Source organism: Ambystoma mexicanum, chromosome 2p, assembly GCF_040938575.1.
Source record: "Ambystoma mexicanum isolate Mex_15411 chromosome 2p, UKY_AmexF1_1, whole genome shotgun sequence".
NCBI classification, from domain to species: domain Eukaryota; kingdom Metazoa; phylum Chordata; class Amphibia; order Caudata; family Ambystomatidae; genus Ambystoma; species Ambystoma mexicanum.
Window position 1 is genome coordinate 522,075,962 of NC_090923.1, and position 17,967 is coordinate 522,093,928.

The 17,967-nt window shown below is 49.0% G+C and overlaps 1 protein-coding gene across 3 annotated transcripts in view; it reads right to left on the bottom strand.

Annotated features, from left to right (window-relative positions):
• MKRN2OS (MKRN2 opposite strand) overlaps positions 1-17,967 on the bottom strand; it is a 185,269-nt gene that overhangs the window by 50,049 nt on the left and 117,253 nt on the right. For 2 of the 3 annotated variants that reach the window (XM_069643937.1, XM_069643938.1), the window contains one exon: positions 13,927-14,089. In XM_069643937.1, coding sequence (XP_069500038.1) covers positions 13,927-14,089 — 163 coding nt within the window. Of the gene's footprint in view, positions 1-923; positions 1,135-13,926; positions 14,090-17,967 lie in introns of those variants that run through there. The other variant, XR_011301950.1, reaches the window with a different exon arrangement.

Sequence of the window (17,967 nt, forward strand, 5' to 3'; positions counted from 1 at the left end):
GATTATACAGTTCTTAAAAGTTAAAGTGCACCGAAGTCAGTTTCACTGCAGTCCGATCCGTTGAAGTACCAGGCTCGAGAGAGACTTAGCGAAGCAAAGGAGGAGAAGTCGATCGAACAGCGCTCTGCGGCTTACATAACCGATGTTTTCACTGCCGTATACGAACAACGAAAGGGGGCGGATCTCCAGCTGATCCAGTAGTCCCCCTCAGCGTATGAGAGTCTGGTTCGCAGAGAAGGTGTCGCAAGGAGGAGGGGCCACAAAGACATACCGGCTCAAATCGGTCAGCTGGAAGCTGACGGCCTGACTGAAGGCGTCCACAAGTCGGGAGGGGCCTAGTCAGCTGTTGTTTCAACGCAGATCGTATCTTCAACACAAACAGTGAGTCGAGGGCCACAGGGATGCGGGGCACCTCCAGCAAGATGACGTGTACACAGAGAAAGCATACTAAATGGAATTGGTAGCAACAAAATATAGAGAATAACCAAGACAGTTAATTGAGAAGACAGTTGTTTCTATGCTATTTTTTTTTTAAAGAAAAAGAAAAGGACAAAGTCAACAAAAAGAACGGACGTACGAGCGAACAGTGGGGGGGGATGTGCAAAATAAAGGGTCTCACACCCGTAGTGGAGTGAGAAGGACAATAAAGCAGCAGTTAACACCTGAACAAGGCAAAAGGGATCCAGACTTAAGGAAGAGAAAGGGGTACATTTCGTTGGATGCGGTCCTGCATACATAAGCAAAACATAATAAAATAATGTATTCTTTTATGCTGCCCGTGTTTTCTAGGACACTCACGGCAGAAAGATTTTAATAGTACTAACATAATTAACGCTCTTCCTCAAACGTGGCATATTAAGCAAACGTAGGTATAAACGCAGTAACACACTCACTACGAGTGAGCAATGGTGAACCAAACCTACCTTCAGAGCAGGGTCCAGGCCTGAAAGCGAGAGCAGCCATGCAGGTGTCGTGCCTTCATTTATTGGGAGGCCCAGTCATTTGGCAGCTGGAAGCCTACTTCTAAGCCCAGGCAGGCATGATGGTAACTCGAGTAAGTTTCATCCTGCAACACGTGCAAGATCCAACCCTGCTGCTTCTACGTGTATAAAAGGACGTGCGTCCCCACCCCCGCTTAGTCCACATTGAAATGCCATTAGCTTAGAAAACAGCCAATGGAATTTTGAATACATGCTTGATTGACAGCAGACCCTGGACTCCCATTGGCCCAAGTCTGCTGCCAGTCACAGTCTGTGCCTCAACTTGCGATATTTGCGTATACACAGAGGCAACAGGGCTAGTCTTCCTACACCACGCCAGCCTCCAATGATAAAGTATAACGTAATATGCGTAAAGCCCTTCGTGCAGAAGCAGAGAGTGTCTGCTTAACAGGGGCGCGTCCCTGCACTCACAGGCCGTCACAAGCCTGTTGCAAACCCAACACATGCACACTGCGCGAGGCGAAACATACCCTTATTTCATGTGATATCTGCCCATACATGGATATGCTGAAGGTAAGAGCTAGGTGAAAAGATGCAAGTCTGTTTTCAATCAAAACTTACATCCTTCACCTACAATGGGGGGGGGGGCGATGCTTCTCTGATCGACCCTCCCAGGTCCAACTTGGGTCCTTGCTATCTTCTATCTTCCTCTCCACCTGTGGTGTTCCCCAGGAGTCAAACCTCTCGCCGTGGCTTTTCAACCAATTCCTAGCAATTCTTCTCGCTGTAATGCCATTTTCTGCTCAAACTTCCAGTGCTACGAGGACGACACTCAACTCATTTTCAGGCTGCCCTCGGCCACCTCCTCCACCTCTCTCATCACGATTGCCTAACTGCCATTCAAAATTGGTGTGCCGCCAACGATCTTTGTCTGAATGCCAGCAAGACTGAGATCCTCCTCATCGGCACACCATCACCTTCCTTTACCCCCACTCTCTGGCCGGCCTCCCTTGGCATTCCTCCTATCCCCACCTGCGAGGCCAAGAACCTTAGTGTCATTCCACACTCTCCTTCTCCGCCCACATCACTGATGTATCAAAAAAGTCAAACTTCCTACTGCACCTCCTCAGAGGTACTTTCCCTTTCCTCTCATTCCCCCAGAAGCTCACTGTCTCCCAAGCTCTGGTTCTCTCTAGGTTGGACTATTGCAACAACCTCTTTCTTAATCTACCTGCCTCTACTCTCCACCCTTTGCAACTTATCCAGAACAGGACTGCGAGACCTGTCCTTGGCCTCAAGCCCTGGGATCGTATCTCTCCAGCTCTGAAATCTCTCCATTGGCTCCCAGTGGATGCAAGGGTTACATTCAAAACCCTCTGCATTGTCCACAAGGCTTTCTGGGGCCTGGATCCAACATACCTTCAGCTATCCCTCCGCAAATACCTCCCATCTCGAGCACTCCCCTCCTCTACCTCTAACTCCCCCAGGGTCAGTCGTTTCTCAAAGAAACGAGATGGGGCTAGATCTCTGTCTTCGGCTGGGGCCTCCCTCTGGAACAGCCTCCCTGCCACTCTAAAACTTGAGGAGAACCAGCCCCGGTTCCGGAAGCACCTCAATTCCTTCCTCTTTGCTTCTGCCTTTGCCCCCCCTCTCCCCTGCTGATTCTACTCTCCCTTGGCACCATGAACCTGGCCACCCTCTTTCCTCCGGGCCCAGGTACCTGTTCCTCTTCCCACCCTCACACACTGCCTCCGGGCCACCCCTTGCACTGGGATCTGTATCTGTACCCATACAACCCCCCCTTTTTTTTCTTCCTGCACTTATCAGACCTACCCAGCCTGCTGCCTTAAACCCAGCACTTGCCACTTGCTGGCTGCACTCCCACTGTTTGCTGCCTTTTTATTTATAATTTATCATTATTATTAGTTGTTTTTTTCCTCCTCGCTCTGCACTCTCCTTTTTGTTCCCCCTTCCATGCACTTCTCCCCCTCTACCATGCACTTGCGCATTCTCAATGTCACTGGGCCTAGTAAGATCGTTGTTTTTGTTCTCCCCTGTTCCCCTTCCATTGCCTTGTCGCGCTCTGAAACACTTGTGTATGAGCGCGATAGAAATAAAATATCAATATCAATGCATAGGGGCCGCTACTGCACGGGAAGGAGAACGTGTCCCCCATGTTCCTCGGTTGGTGGAATCTGCTGGCAAACTTCTGGCATATTGAGTTCCCCACCGTGGCAAAAAGATCGGCCGGAGGTCTGCCCCATTTGACGAACAGACGGTTCACCTGATCCTAACTAAGGGAGTCTGCAATTGTGTTCTTGACACCTGCCAGGTGGAATGGGATGAGGAACATCCCGTGTCAGATGGCCCAATGCCAAAAGTCCTGAGCTTCCTTGGAGAGCAATGGGGATCGCGTGCCCCCTTGCTTCCTGATGTAGAACATGGTGGTGGTGTTGTCTGTGAAGATCCTTACCACCTTGCCTCTTGGAGATGGTAGGAAAGACTTGCGGGCCCAGAACAGTGCCCGTAACTCCAGGATGTTAATGTGTAGAACCTTCTCCTCCGGAAACCATAGACCTCTGGCGTGTAGATGTCCGGTGTGAGCGCCCCAACCTTTCAGAGAGGTGTCCGTGGTGACCGTCTCCTGGTATGGCAGGGTTTGTAATCCCGTCCCCTGGGCAATGTGGGAGCATACCCCCCACCTCTCTATCGCCCACCAGAACTCCACGTTGACGTAGATCTTGTCCGCAAAATTACTGTATACCTGTATTTAACTTGCATCCAATAATTCCTTTAGGGGTCACATCTGCAACCTGCAGAGATGGACATGCCCAGCAAAGACTTTATGGTCCAAACTGTGGCCATCTTCGCCAACAACAGCCGCTGTACCTTCCCTTGAATGGTCGCTAGCCTCTCCTCTGATGGGGATGCCAGGCAAGTCACTTTGTTGAGTCTGGTGCCAAGGAAAAGCGCGTTCTGCGATGACGTCAAGCAAGACTTTGGATGGTTCACGGAGAACCCCAGCTCCATCAGTAGCCGGACGGTCTCCTTCGTGTGCTCGTCAGCCAGTTCTCGGGAGCGGGCTCGTATCAGCCAATCGTGCAGGTATGGGTATACATGCACGCCCTGCAGTCGCAGGTGTACCGCCACTGGGGCCAGGCATTTTGTGAACACCCTTAGGGCTGACTTTAAGCCAAAAGGTAGGGCCTTGAACTGGAAGTGTTGGCCCTGTACCACGAACCGAAGGAACTTCCGATGTTTCCTGTGGATGGGGACATGGACGTACACATCCTCTAGGTCCAACAACATCAAGAAATCCCCTTCCTCCAGTTGGCCAAGCACTTGTTGCAACGTGAGCATCCTGAATTTTCAGATTGGGATTGCAAGTACTTGTCTAGATGGCGCAGCTCCAGGAGGGGTCTCCAACCCCTGTGTTCTTTCTGAACAGAAAGTATCTGAAATAGAGTCGGAGCCCCTGAGCCGTTTGGGAACGAACTCTATCGTCCCTTTCCGTAACATGGCTCACACTTCTTACAGCAGCTGAGGGATGTGCTGCTCCTGACGGGAACCGGTGGAATACAAGGGCACCTGCGTTGGAATTCCAAGGTGTGTCCCTGTGTCCCTGGGCGAGAGCGTCCAGCACCCATCTGTCGGTGGTGATCTTCCAGTTGCTGACGAACCTTGTCAGCCGGCCTCCCCCCAGGGTGCACGAGTGGGGGTCCAACGTCTTAGCTGGCTCAGGCTTGCTTGGGCAACGGCGATGCAGACCTCTGCTACTGTAGGCCTGGGAGAGACCCCTGTAGGCTTGCAGCTTGGAGGATCGGGGAGGTTGCCTGTATGACGTGGAGTATCCCTTGGATTATCATCTTGGTTTTCCCCTGGAGGAGCGAAAGGACGACGAGCGATGCTGCCACAGAGTGCCAAGGGAACGTGCTGTCTCCTGACCATCTTTATGAACAGATTCTCACCGCAAAACGGCATGTCCAGCGCCTTTGCATGAACGTCCTGGCGAAGGTTTGTAGCATTCAACCATCCCTGCTGATGAAGGCAAACTATGTTTCCCATCTGTCAGAAGCCGGCGTCGGCGATGTCCACTGCTGTAATGGCATGGTCCAACGCCACCTCCCCTGAAAGAGGGCGAGAGCCTCTGTTTTCTTGACGTTGGGGAGGAATACCAGGATAGGGCTCAACTTGTACCAAAGATCCCGCTTGTATCCGGACAAGATCGCCACAGCATTACCCGCCTTTATCGTGGATGCCGCTGTGTAGATGACTCTCTTCCCCATGGCGTCCATCTTCTTTCCCTTGTTATCCAGGGGGACTGATGATGCGGAAGCCGGGTTGGCCAACGTTTCTTTGCGGCGGCCGACACTACTGAGTCCGGCGACGGTTATGACCTCAAGCACTTGGGTGCAGAGTCCGGCATCCAACCTGTCTTGTTTGGTTGAAACCGGTTAAGGGTTCTTTATGAGGGCTAGGCCTTCCTCCCAAATGTTATCCAAAAAGTGTACCACCATGATCATCTTCCTCTTGGACTCCCGTCGTATACGAAGCCCCACCTTCTTGGTTTCCTAGGCCACCAGCTGGAAGAGCTTGGAGGCCCTGGAGATCGAGTGGGATAATCCCACCTCATCTGGTGGAGAGTCTCTAAGAGGGACGTCCAGGTATGGTGATTCCTCATCTGCCAGGACAAAGTCCTCATCTTCGTCGGTTTCTGTGGACGTCTCCGTACCAGTGCCTGTGTGTGTATCTGGGTCTGCTGGTGGAGTCGGGTCCCACCATGGTGGAGGAGACAGATGCAGAGGTGACGGATGACGCTTCCTCTTCGGCGGAGGCTGGTCAGGGGACTGTGGTACAACAGGTGCCGTTGCTGGGGGAAACCTCTGCTGGATCTCCGTCACTAGGGTGTGGAGTTACAGGATGTCCATGGATATGTCCCTCAGCTGTGGAGGAAATTATGGAGTGCTAGGCCCTGCACCGTGCCGTCTTTCTCATGGACTGTATGGACAGACGCTTGGTCATCGTCGTCCGTGTTTGAGATGTCCATTGGCTGAACGTAAGCCTTGGAGGGCTGCTTTGGGGCCTCTTCACTCCCCCTTTCCTTCCTGAGGGGCGTGTACCGGGGCCTGAGCCAGTGCTCCCCCCCACACCTCCAGGAGTGCCCACAGTCTTTGCCTCGGTGGCTGTGTTACGCCTGGGAGGCAGAGAAACCCTCTGCACTGTAGAGACCACCCTTGTAGGGTCGGTACCACCCACCATAGCAGTCGGCCCAGAGGATGTCAGCGAAGTGGTCGACTGAGTCTTCAGCTGTGTCTAATGATCCTGCTATGAGGCCTTTTTCTCTTCCTCCAGCCTCTGCTTCTCTGATTTGTCCCATAACTTAGCCGCAGTACAGGATTGCCTCATAGAGGAGGAACTCGATCGCAGGCTGGCTAATGAGGCGGACAGCGATAGCGATCGCGGCCCTTCCGGCCTGGGATCCCCATCAGCGTTGAACCTGGTGAAATCGGTCTTGCAGCTCTTGGCCTTCTCTTGGACCCCCACAGATAGAACGTCCTCAAAGGACGTCGACCTTCTCCCGGAGGGAAACTGCTCCTCGGACCGACCAGTCCTGGGTGATGCATGACCCGACTCGGAGCACGGGTCAGAGGTCTTGCTCAACTTGAGCCGTGCTGCCAGCCTGGTATACCTGTCTTTCTTCATTTTCTTCGAGAAGCCAGGCATATCTTGCACCCATTCTCGCTGTGGTCCGGGTGCAGGTAGTACAGACACTTCTGATGTTTGTCCTCCACAAAGACTTCCTGAACAGTGTCCTTACCTCCTTTTTCTCCTTCGTTATGGTCGTAGGGCATGAAGTAGGCCCAAGATGGCCTTCCAGAAACTTTGACGAACAACCGCCCTTGAGGGGCGCGCACCTTCACCGAGAACGGATTCCCGTTGCCGGCCGATGAAGATAGGAGCACACGGCCTCCAATGGCACAAAAATAGAACTGTTCCATGAAAAAGTTTGTAAAAAAGTACAAAATAGCCCCGAGAGCAAATCGAGGACTCCCAGCACTGAAGTGTGCTGTAAAAATCTGAAGATGGCTGCCAGAGGCGGGGTTTAGGGAGAGGACTGTCATTGGATGGGGGCAGCATGACCCAGAGGACAGTGATTGGTTTAGAGGACAAATACAGTTTTAAAGTGAAAGTGAAACTATTTTTCTTTTACCAAGGATTAAATACAGTTTTAAAGTGAAAGTGAAACTATTTTTCTTTTACCGAGGATTAAATACAGTTTTAAAGTGAAAGTGAAACTATTTTTTTTTTTACCGAGAATTCCCAGCCTGACGACAGGGTATATTCATGAGCATGTGAATCCATGCCAGACTCCATGCTGGAGAAATGAAGTGCTCTGTCTGAAATTGAGTGCCAGCCCTGCAGGAGGCAGAGGGAACACACCTATCAAAGATGGGTCCAAGCACAGTGACTCTCCTCAATCTCCCGACTCCTCCACTACATTTTCTAGTTAACAGCTTGTCTATGGGAATGGGAGTACAAGTTGCCTCCAAAAGGGTACCATGCCTTAAATGTATTACCAGAAAAGTAGACAGGGAGGGAGCCATATATTCCAATTTAGACCGAAGATGGTCTTAAACACTGATAAGAATGGCTCTAGGTGTGGCACAGAGGCGAGCCCCCTCGCAGAAAGGATATGACCCCTTTGTGCTAGACAGGGGCTAAAGGTCCAAAGAGGACATTGGGTGTAAGGCACAGCTGAAGCCACAGTAAAGACGATCCTCACTGGGACTAATCCGAGAGCCTATGGATCTCAGGTTGAAGGGGCAGTGATGAATCGGGAAGCCTACCCAGTTCCTAGGGGCAGTCAATACCCCATCAAGTAGGGCCAGGTAATAGAACTACTGAGTCTAGTGTGCATAGGTACCAACCAGGGAGGCCAGGCAATAATAAACTAGGGTCTAGTGTGCTTCCTGGATAAGATAAGGATGCCTTAAGACAAGGTTTCTGCAGTTGGAGTGGTAGGGCGCCAGAATTAGTACTCTTGGAGAGGACACATGAACCAAGTCCCTAGTCACATCTCAAGACAGGTCTCATCCCCCGTGGTTTATGTATTTATTTATTTTTACATTTATAAAGCGCACTAAGCCCAGGGGCATGAAGGCGCTGTTACAAGATAAGTTACATAGGCTGCCAGTTTCTGTAGCCAGGGTGGCCATTGTCTGTGTGTTGAGGCTGGCGTTAGAGAGTGGTGTGTTAGATGGACAGGAGAGTTTTTAGCTATTTGCGAAAGGTCCAATATGAGTGTTGGGCTGGTTCAGTGAGTGCACTAAAGTATGGGTCCTGGTGGTGCCATATTACATTATCCCCACTAAGATAACTCTGGCATGGGCTGGAAAGAGGAGATTGGTTACAGAAATGTTGGGCAGCAGGACCTTGATGGTAATGCAAGAGCTGTCCCTTACTAATGCTGCACCGCCTCTGTACATCGGAAATGGTGGCAAAAGACTGAAGATTCTTGTCAAACGGGCCCAACAGCTGGGCTGCTCCACCTGGAGACTTTAGTAGAAAAAGGCCTACCTTGGCACAGAAAAACCAGTGTGCCCCTAAGCCCCAAAGGAGTCCTGTGAGTGAGCGAACAACCCCATAGAAGAGAATTCAAGCCAGGGTATGGTAGTGTCCAAGAATACCTGTTGCAATGACTGCCTTGTCTTTAAAGGAGGATGACAGGATCCACAAGTGGACATTCTGAAGTGGTCAATACCAGAGAGCTGCGTTGTAAGGAAGTGCTGCTCTACCCTGGCCATCATAAGCTCAGAGCAAACAGCGGGTCCGCTCCACAGTAACTGAACTGGCAAAATCAACATGCTTACTTTAGCCTTGAATAGCCCTAAAAGACAACAGCAAGTGTTGTGCACTCACAATGGATAATAATGCTCCAATGGAATCACTACAGTGAAGGCAGAGGTAAAGAGGAAGGTCTTGAGGTGCCTCCGGAACCGAAGATGGTTCCCCTCAAGTTTCGAGAGACAGGGAGGCTGTTCCAGAGGGAGGCCGCAGCAGAGGAAAGGGATCTAACCCCAACTCGTTGCTTGGAGAAGTGACTGAACCTAAGGGAGCTGGAGTTGAAGGAGCGAAGAGCTTGAGTAGGAATGTATTTACAGAGGGAGAGTTGACGGTATTGTGGACCCAGGCCCCAGAAAACCTCGTGGACAATGCAAAGGGTCTTGAATTTAATCCTTGCAGCCACTGGGAGCCAATGAAGAGATTTCAGTGCTGGAGAGATACGATCCTAGGGCTTGAGGCCAAGGACAAGTCTCACAGTCCTGTTCTGGATGAGCTGCAGAGGACGGAGAGTGGTTGCTGGCAGATTTAGAAAGAGGCTGTTGCAATAATCCAGCCTAGAGAGAACCAGAGCTCTGGAGACAGTGAGCTTCTGGGGGAAGGAGAGGAAAGGAAGAATACCTCTGATGGGGTGCAGTTGGTAGTTAGACTTTTTTAAGACGTCAGAGATGTGAGGAGAAAAGAAAAGCGTGAAGTCAAAGAGGACCCCGAGGTTCTTAGTCTCACAAGTGGGATTAGGGAGAGGGCCAAGGGAGGCGGTCAGAGAGTGACAGGAAAGGAAGGTGCAGGTGTGCCGATGAGGAGGATCTCTGTCTTTCTGGCATTAAGGCAGAGGTCGTTGGCGGCGCACCACTCCTGGATTGCAGACAGACAGTCGGAGATGAGAGAGGGAGAAGAGGTGGCAGAGGGGAGCCTGAAAACAAGTTGGGTGTCATCCGCATAGCATTGAAACTTTGAGCAGAGAGCAGCAATGCAGTGGGCGAGCAGTGCCAGGTATTGGTTGAAGAGCCAGGGAGCAGGGTTAGACCCCTGGGGGACACCACAGGTAGAAAGTGAGATACAGAAAAGGAAGGACCCAAGTTGGTTGTTGGAGAGGAAGGAGGTCAGCCAGGCCAGGGCCTGATCAGTGATACCCATATTATCACAGAGGCGATTGAGCAGGATGACATGGTTGACCGTGTCAAAGCCAGAAGAAAGATCAAGTAGGATGAGGACAGATGGAATATTAGAATCAAGGTTAGAGAGCAAGTCTTCACGGATGTTTAGGAGAGTAGTTTCCGTGCTTCAGGCAGCTCTGAAGCCAGACTGATGGACATGAAGACACCCAACAGAATCAGTGTGAAGATTAAGCTGAGAGAAGGCCAGCTTTGCCAGGAGTTTGCCCAGGAAAGGAGTGAGAGATCGGGCAATAGTTAGCCGGGAAAGAGGGGTCATCTGTGGGTGTTTTGAGAAGAGGGTGCACAAGGGAGTGTTTCAGAGGGGGAGGGGAAGGCTCCAGAAGGGAAGGAGTGGTTGCAGAAGTCAGCCAGAGCAGGAGCAAGGGTGTCAATGTGGTCCTTGATGGTTTTGGATGAACAGGGAAGAACCTGTTTTGATAAGAGTTTCATAGATCAGACTTGTCTGGAAATCTCTTCGGGGGAGAAAAGAGGAAAGAGGGAGGAGAGGCGGCTGCATAGGGGGCCAGAGGTATCAGCGAGAGAAGGGAGAGGAGGAGGAGGAGAGGACGAGAGGGTGGATTGGATGTCCTGTGTTTTTTTAGATTAAATGAGAGGCAAGGGCCGTGCAGAGGGCCTGGGAGTGATTGCAGAAATCGTCCAAGGGTGGATCAAGGGTGTCGATGTGGTCCTTGATGGTTCTGGATGAGCAGGGAAGAACCTGCTTTGAAGAGACTTTCATAGATCGGACTTGTCTAGAAACATTGTCAGGGGTGAAAAGGGGAAAGGAGGAGAAAAAAGCAGGAGAAACAGCCAAAGAGGGGGCAGGGGTGGTAGAGGAGGAGGAAAGGGAGGTAGAGGTAGAGAGAGTGGTTAGGATGTCCTAAGTTTTAGTTGTGAAATAAGAAGTCAGGGCCGTGCAGAGGGCCTTGGAGGGAACATGAGAGGTAGCGACTGCAACAGGAGTTTGGCCGAGTTGTTAGATGCCGCAGAGACGCAGGCTTGGATGTAGGCTCTCTTCTTAGAGAGGACAGAGAGTGTGTACTGCCTTCGGAGCAGAAAGCAGGCCAGTTTGTCAGGGGATGCGCCTGATACCCTCCACTTCCTCTCAACCGCACTACACTTGCGTTTAAGGGTAGCGAGGTCGGAATCGTACCAAGAGTTGCACTTGGATGTGGGCTTCAAACGTATCCTCTTGACAGGGGCAAGGACGTCAAGAGTGTTAGAGATAGAGAGATGAAGGTTAGAGAGGGCTGTGGAGTGTGAGTCAGCCAAAGGTGTAGAAGGAGGAGAGAAAGTAGCAGCGAAAGCCTCAACTGACACACGCTGCATAGGCCAGATGACCGAGAAGGTAGGTGGCAGTGCTGGGGTCGGCTTGACCTGAGGGGTAGAGAGAGGTGGGAGGAAAGGAAAAAGTGGTCACTCCAAGAGAGATGAGTAGTGAGAGGGTTAGAGAGGGGGAGGTCTGAAGAGATCAGAAACCTCCAGGGTGTGCCCTGCAGAATTAGTCGGGCCGGAGGGAAGAATAGTGAGAGAAAGAGACGCAGAGGTTGTGAAAGAGCCCCGAAGAGGGGTAGTAGCATACAGGTGGATGTTCAGGGCTCTGAGGAGGAGAAGAAGTCAAGGTAGAGGCAAGGGGGATGAGGAGAGGTCAGCCCACTCAGAAAGGAATAGGGCGGCCTGTAGATAGTGGCCACAGTGAGAGAGAGACCAAGGGAGATAGAGAGCCTGTAGACCAGGCATTCAAAGGAGGAGTAGTCATGCGTTGGAATGACAGAAGCAGGGATCCACTCCGGGGAAAATCAAGGCTACACCCCCACTGGGATGGTTGGTTCTGGGTTCGGAGAGGATCTTGTAGCCATCGGGAAGGAGTGTCAAAACTCGTGACAGAGCTGGCCGTGAACTGAGTCTTGGTGAGATCGAGTACATCCAAATCAAACTCTTCTAGGAGACGGCATACGTCAGAGGAATGTTTAACAGCGGAGTTGAGAGTAGCGATGTGGAACAGTTGCCACCTTTGAAGGACTTCCGTGGAGGTGTACAGGCCAGAGGTATGCCCTGCGGACGTGTTGGAGGTGCCTGAGGATGGGCAGAGGAGGAAGGAAGAGATGGCAGGGTAGTCAGAGAGGAAGAAGAGAGTGCCAGAGAGGTGGCAGAGGAAGGAGGCAACAGGGTGGCCAAAGAAGCAGCAGAGGAGCCAGAGAGGGGTAGGTAGGGATAGAAGGAAACGAAAGGAAGTTGATAAGGTGCGGGAAGCATCTATCAAAAAGGAGGAGATTGGCCTGTCGGTGCTGGACCAAGACGGTGCCATTTAAGTAGACATTAATGATGGTCTTAGAGGAGTGGAAGAGGGCCAGGAGCACCTCCCACCAGGTGCCACCATTAATGAGAGAGGAGGAAAAAGGAGGAAAAAGGAGAGAGAACAGAGACCTTGTGGGGGGTCCACAGGCCTGGAGAGGGAACGACAAAGAGGATGTCGGTGAGGGTCTGTCTGGAGGAAGCACTGGTGTAGGTATTAGCGACAGGGTTTGAGATTAGGATGTCCCTTTTGAGCTTCTTCCTATCAGACCTAGTGAGAGGGATAGGATAGTCGAGAGAATAGTAGTTAGAGAAGATAGGTGAGATAGAGAGCACCATACGGTGTGTGGGCGGAAAGAGGAGGGAGGATCCCAGGCAGGGCGTGGGTAGTAGCGCAGGGGTCAGACAAGAGGGAGGCACAAGAGGGGACACAACAGGGAACAAGAAACACCAGACTTCAAAATCAGATGCAATACAAGAACCAACAACAAAGCACAATACACAACAAGGAACCTAGAAGTGAAGAATGCAGGCAATGCAATGTAATGCTAAAACCGTAGAGAACAAAACAATGTCAATACAGTAGGGAAAGAACAGCTGCAGTGTAAAGTACAGTACAGAAACCCAACCCACCAAGGCACAGAACACACAATACACAACTCAGGAACCTAGAAGTGGAGGAAAGCAGGCAATGCAAAGGTACAGTAGAGAAACAAAATAATGGAATGGCCATGGAAACACCACGCAAAGGGGTGACAAAACAATAGGTCAGAGGGCAAAGGGGCGAAAGATGCAAGAGGAAGGTGGGGAAACGCTGGGAGGGAAGCATGGACAAGATGCAGGGGCCTACAATGCGAGGGAGTGCACAATTACCTTCCAACATTTACCTTACAGCGAGCTGGTTACTGATCTCTTTCCTCAGCTTGCTCCCTCCTCTGGAACAGCCTCCCCTTCCTCTCTGTCTGGAGACGGATCTCCTCAAATTCCAGAAACTCCTCAAGACTTCCTTCTTCACCTCCTCCTTCCACCACTCCCTCCCTTGCTAAACCCCAAAGTCGCTGGGATTGGTGGCCTGAGTCCTTCCGTGTCCTTCTGGGTCCTGGCCTTATGTCCAATCACCACAGCCTCCGCCCTCCCCCCAGCACTTGCCTTTAGGCACCCATTAGCCTGTGTTACCCTTCAGGCCGGCACCTATTAATTGGCAGGTGACCACCCACCAAGTGATCTCTACCAGGCACTTACTGTTGCTTGCAACTGACTCTCTAGAACGTCCTTCTCTGTGGAACCTCCAGTACTTACCCCCCCCTTCCTGTCCCTTCTCTCTCTCTCTGCACTTGCACAATCCGAATGCTCACAAGGCCTAGTAGGACCGCCTTTGTCTTTGTTCATCATTGTTATTTGCCTTTTTCCCGTTGTTCCTTCCCCTTTACCCTGTGGTCGCTTTGAAATACAATTTCTTGATGTATAAGCGCCAAATAAGCACAATAAAGAAACAAATACATAAATTAATACAATGTCGTGCAGCTAGCTAAGCTGTTCCAGTCATGTTTGCTTTTGATAGAGGAGGCTTAGTAACTTTTTAAAAAACATTTTTTTAACAAACTAAAATGTACTAAATGTTAAATATTTTTATCTTTGGAAATATGCGCCATAATTATTTCTGCTGTAGTGCATCTGTCGCACCTGCATACCTTTGTGGCAACCAGGCCTCTGTCGTAGAGAAATCCTCCAGGTACTTGTCCCATTGGCTGATCAGACCATACATGTCCGGCTGAAGGAGTTCAACCCCCACACACTGATGCCAGCCCTGCTCCTCTCTGTGAACACCACTTTCATTGTAACTGTACACGATTCCTGGCATCAATGACAAAAAGAAAGTATTCATTTCAAGTAACAAAACAGAATCCGCCCTACTCGATCTCAAAATACAACTTGGCGACCTCATGGACATAGGTAAACCGGCACTTATCCTCCTACTAGATCTGTCTGCTGCCTTTGATCTCGTCAACCATGATATCCTCAGTTGCAACAAAAAAACGATGCTCACTTCTCACCGCAAGCAATCGCTTGGATTGCTTCATTTCTAAATGGTCGTCTTTCCAGACTCCGCTTGTGCCTCCCCCACCACCATTCACGGTGGCGTCCCACAGGGTTCATGTACCGCACCCACGCTGTACAACATTTTCACCCTCCCGTTCTTCAATGACCTGGACCGTCGTGACATAGCTTATGCCAACTATGCCGATGACACTCAAGTGTTACTCGCACGAACCGGCATCTACGAACAAGACGCTGCGCATTAAACAAGATATACAAAGCCTTCCAGACATGGATGGCAGCCAACGGCTTCTGTTTAAATGGAGATAAAACAGAGATCCTCGTAGTAGGCACCAAAGAAACACTTAACCGTTCCCCTCAATACAATACGTTTAACATTAACAACTCCATTATCACAGCCTCATCAGCAGTGAAAACTTTAGGAGTCTACCTCCATTCCTCTTTTTCTATGACACGCCAGGTCAGTGCCACAGCCTCCTCCACTGCACTCACCACCAAGGTGATCGACACAGTCAAGCCCTTCCACTCTACAAAAAACTGCCTAGCGATTGCCAGAGCCACAGTTGGCACCAAGCTTGATTACTGCAATGCTCTCTTCCTGGGGAACCTTGACAAAAAACTCAATAAACTACAATTCACACAATATAATGCCCTCGGAGCAGCACTGAGTATTCCCAAAAGGGAACACATTTCACAGGCAAGGAAACATGCACATTGGCTCCCGGTGAAAGAACGCATCCTTTTTAAAACCTTGGACATCGCGCACAGATGCCTCTCTTCCGACGCCCCAACATGTGCGCTTTATAAATTCAAATAAATAAAATAAATAAATAAAGGTTACATTCATCATGCCACCAGGAGGTACAATGTCTTTACTCCCTCTGCTAGATAAGAACCTTCTCAAAAGACACACTAGTGCTTCTATTCCAAAGAGAAAAAGACAATCAGAGTGACCTCATCAGCCCCCTTTCCACCACAGTCATAACTGTGTGCGGGTACAATAGGCGCGGAATGCCTTCACAGCTTGGAGGGGTTTTGTTACAGGTTAGTTCTTTCAGCATCAGGTATTGGCTAGGCACGATCAGGTTGCATTGCTTACAGCGTTGACAGAGAACGCTACTTTCTAAATGTACCAATCATTACTTACGTATTCCACATTACACAAATCTATTCTCATAGAATGGCAGAGATAACACGGATAGGCCTTTTGCGCAAGAACCCCGTTCTACCTCATGTACTCACCAGTCCTTTTATGCGAGGCCTGCTGCCGTCTGTGCACATAGCCTTTTATCCAATGGGAACAAGCCTTTTTATGGACTTCCGATAAATCTAATGCTAAAACGCGGTTAGATTTAGGCAGAAATTAAAAACTAATTGTTAGCACTTAACAAAGGGTACGTGTTCTATTTTAACCATCTCCCTCGCAGGATTGATTTTCAGGTAAATGCGTGCGCTGTATGGAAACCCAAGAGTCTAATCACTAAATTAACACAAACAAGGGCCCTCTGAGGGAATACATTTCTATGAAAGGAGATACGCCAGTTGTTGAAGTACGTGTCGGCTTCATTTGGTCTAATTAACAAGCACAGAATGGAAACAAGCCTGGTTCATCGCACATACTTCAAGCATGGGCAAGCGGAATCCACTGAACAAAACTACAGAAACAGCAACGTGGTTTCACTAATGAAATGTAATAACTAATAACGAGAGCTGCGAGGGACAAATGACCACACAGCCAACCAAGGTTACCTCTCCGTCGGATGGTAAACTCAGCAATACTGTCATTATGTATTTCTGTTGACGGTGTGGGACTACTTGCTGGCATTAAACACTGCTAGCGGTTACTATTGACTGGGGTGTAAATACATATTTTCGAACAACTATCAGTTGAATCTATCAGGGGAAATGGAAAATCGACAATAATAAATACCTCCAGCAATGACATCATTTCTGAAGCAGAGTTCGTATCAATGCAGCACAAACCATATATCTAACATCTGTGTTTTAATCATTTGAGCCATCGCTGGAGACAATAATGGCACTCTTTAAATCAATTCTATTGAACTTACTCAGACATGGTTAGAATTATCTTTTATCTGATTGATAATAGTTTGTAGCTCAAGTAACATGTAATGAGCACAAGAGCATCAAGCGTTACTATTATTTAATGCTACTCAATTTATCACCAGAAGGATGATTGGCTGAGTCAGTAGGGTGAGATAGCAAACCTCTGTCATGCAGGTAGAGTGCTGATCTCAGTAGTGACTGCATAACTCAACAATCTCCAGAAATTTGGATAAGCCTTAATTCTAAGTACGCACATCTTGATTGTAGTCCTGTATTTTCTTATGAAGAGTTTCAATTGAATCGCCAAAAGTTACGGAAATGGGCTTGTACTTTAGTAAATTACCAGAGGTTTCTTTGCGAAATTCGTCAGATGGATGTTCTGCTCTTTACCCCAGACTGTCATAATTTTGTTATGGTCACTAATGTCATGCTGCTTTGGAAACTTACACAGAGTTGAAGCCTTGCTCTTGTCAGCATCCTTCCTTCTCAAGAAGCAATGTAAGTCACTTTCTTACTCCAGGTTTTCCCAATGAAATGTGTTGTCCTCACTAGCTTGTTCTCTGTAGAATAGCAAGTTTATTTCCTTCTTTTTAGCTCTAGGCCGTAGCGTCCTCTTACTGTTTTATTGTAACTTTATTTGCAAAAGAACATTTTTTACCCCATATGTTAACAAATACGATGAAATAACAAACAGTCAGGGAGCAGCGCAATCCAATAAAGTTACACCTGGAGCATATATTGTTAATATGTGAATTAGCACCAATTAGCACCTAACACAAGTTCTCAGCGGCTGGACCGTACAATCCATCACAATGTAACTCTGCTTATTAACCTATTTACTCTATCAGGGCTCAGCGAGGAGACTGCGAACTATGTCATGTAGTTCAAAATGTTCCTTAGCCCAATAATCTGTGTTTTCTCTGAACTGTTCTTCATTTGCTTTTCTCTGGAGATATGATTGCATGTTCTACCATATATCTTTTAGTGAAGGTACGCAGCTACCTGTAAACTACAATAAATAAGATCCATGATCCATTCACATCTGAAATTGACAGATCTCTTTACTTAAATTATGGCTATTCTACATCTAGATTATAGAAGCAGGTTTCTAAAAATCGCCTTTTCACTTTTGATTGTTCCATAAATAGCCCCAGCAGCCACGATTGTGGAACTAATGGTGTATTATCACAATATAATTCATGGAGCCCCTTACCATCACCCAGACTGCCTATGCCCTTGAACAATGCTAGGATAAATGCATACAATCTGCTTTATCACCGCCACGGCTAAAAGAAAGTCTTCTTTCACATTTGGAGTATTTGGGCGCAGCCTATATGGAGCATGACATGCTTGACGTACACATGTCAGGTGTATCAATGTATGCCTCTAGTTTAGGGGGACCAGCCTAGTCTGCATAAAAGCCTTCTGCCATTCTATCAGTCGGCTGTAAACCCAAAGATTCGTCCCATCTGTCCCGAGCTGACAATTTATTATGTACTAGTGTAGAGAAATCTTATTTATTCTCGAAACTATGGGCATCGCTGAGTAGAGTACTATACTGCACTCCAACACCCGGAAGCCCATTGGTTCTTTTGTACTGTATGTTG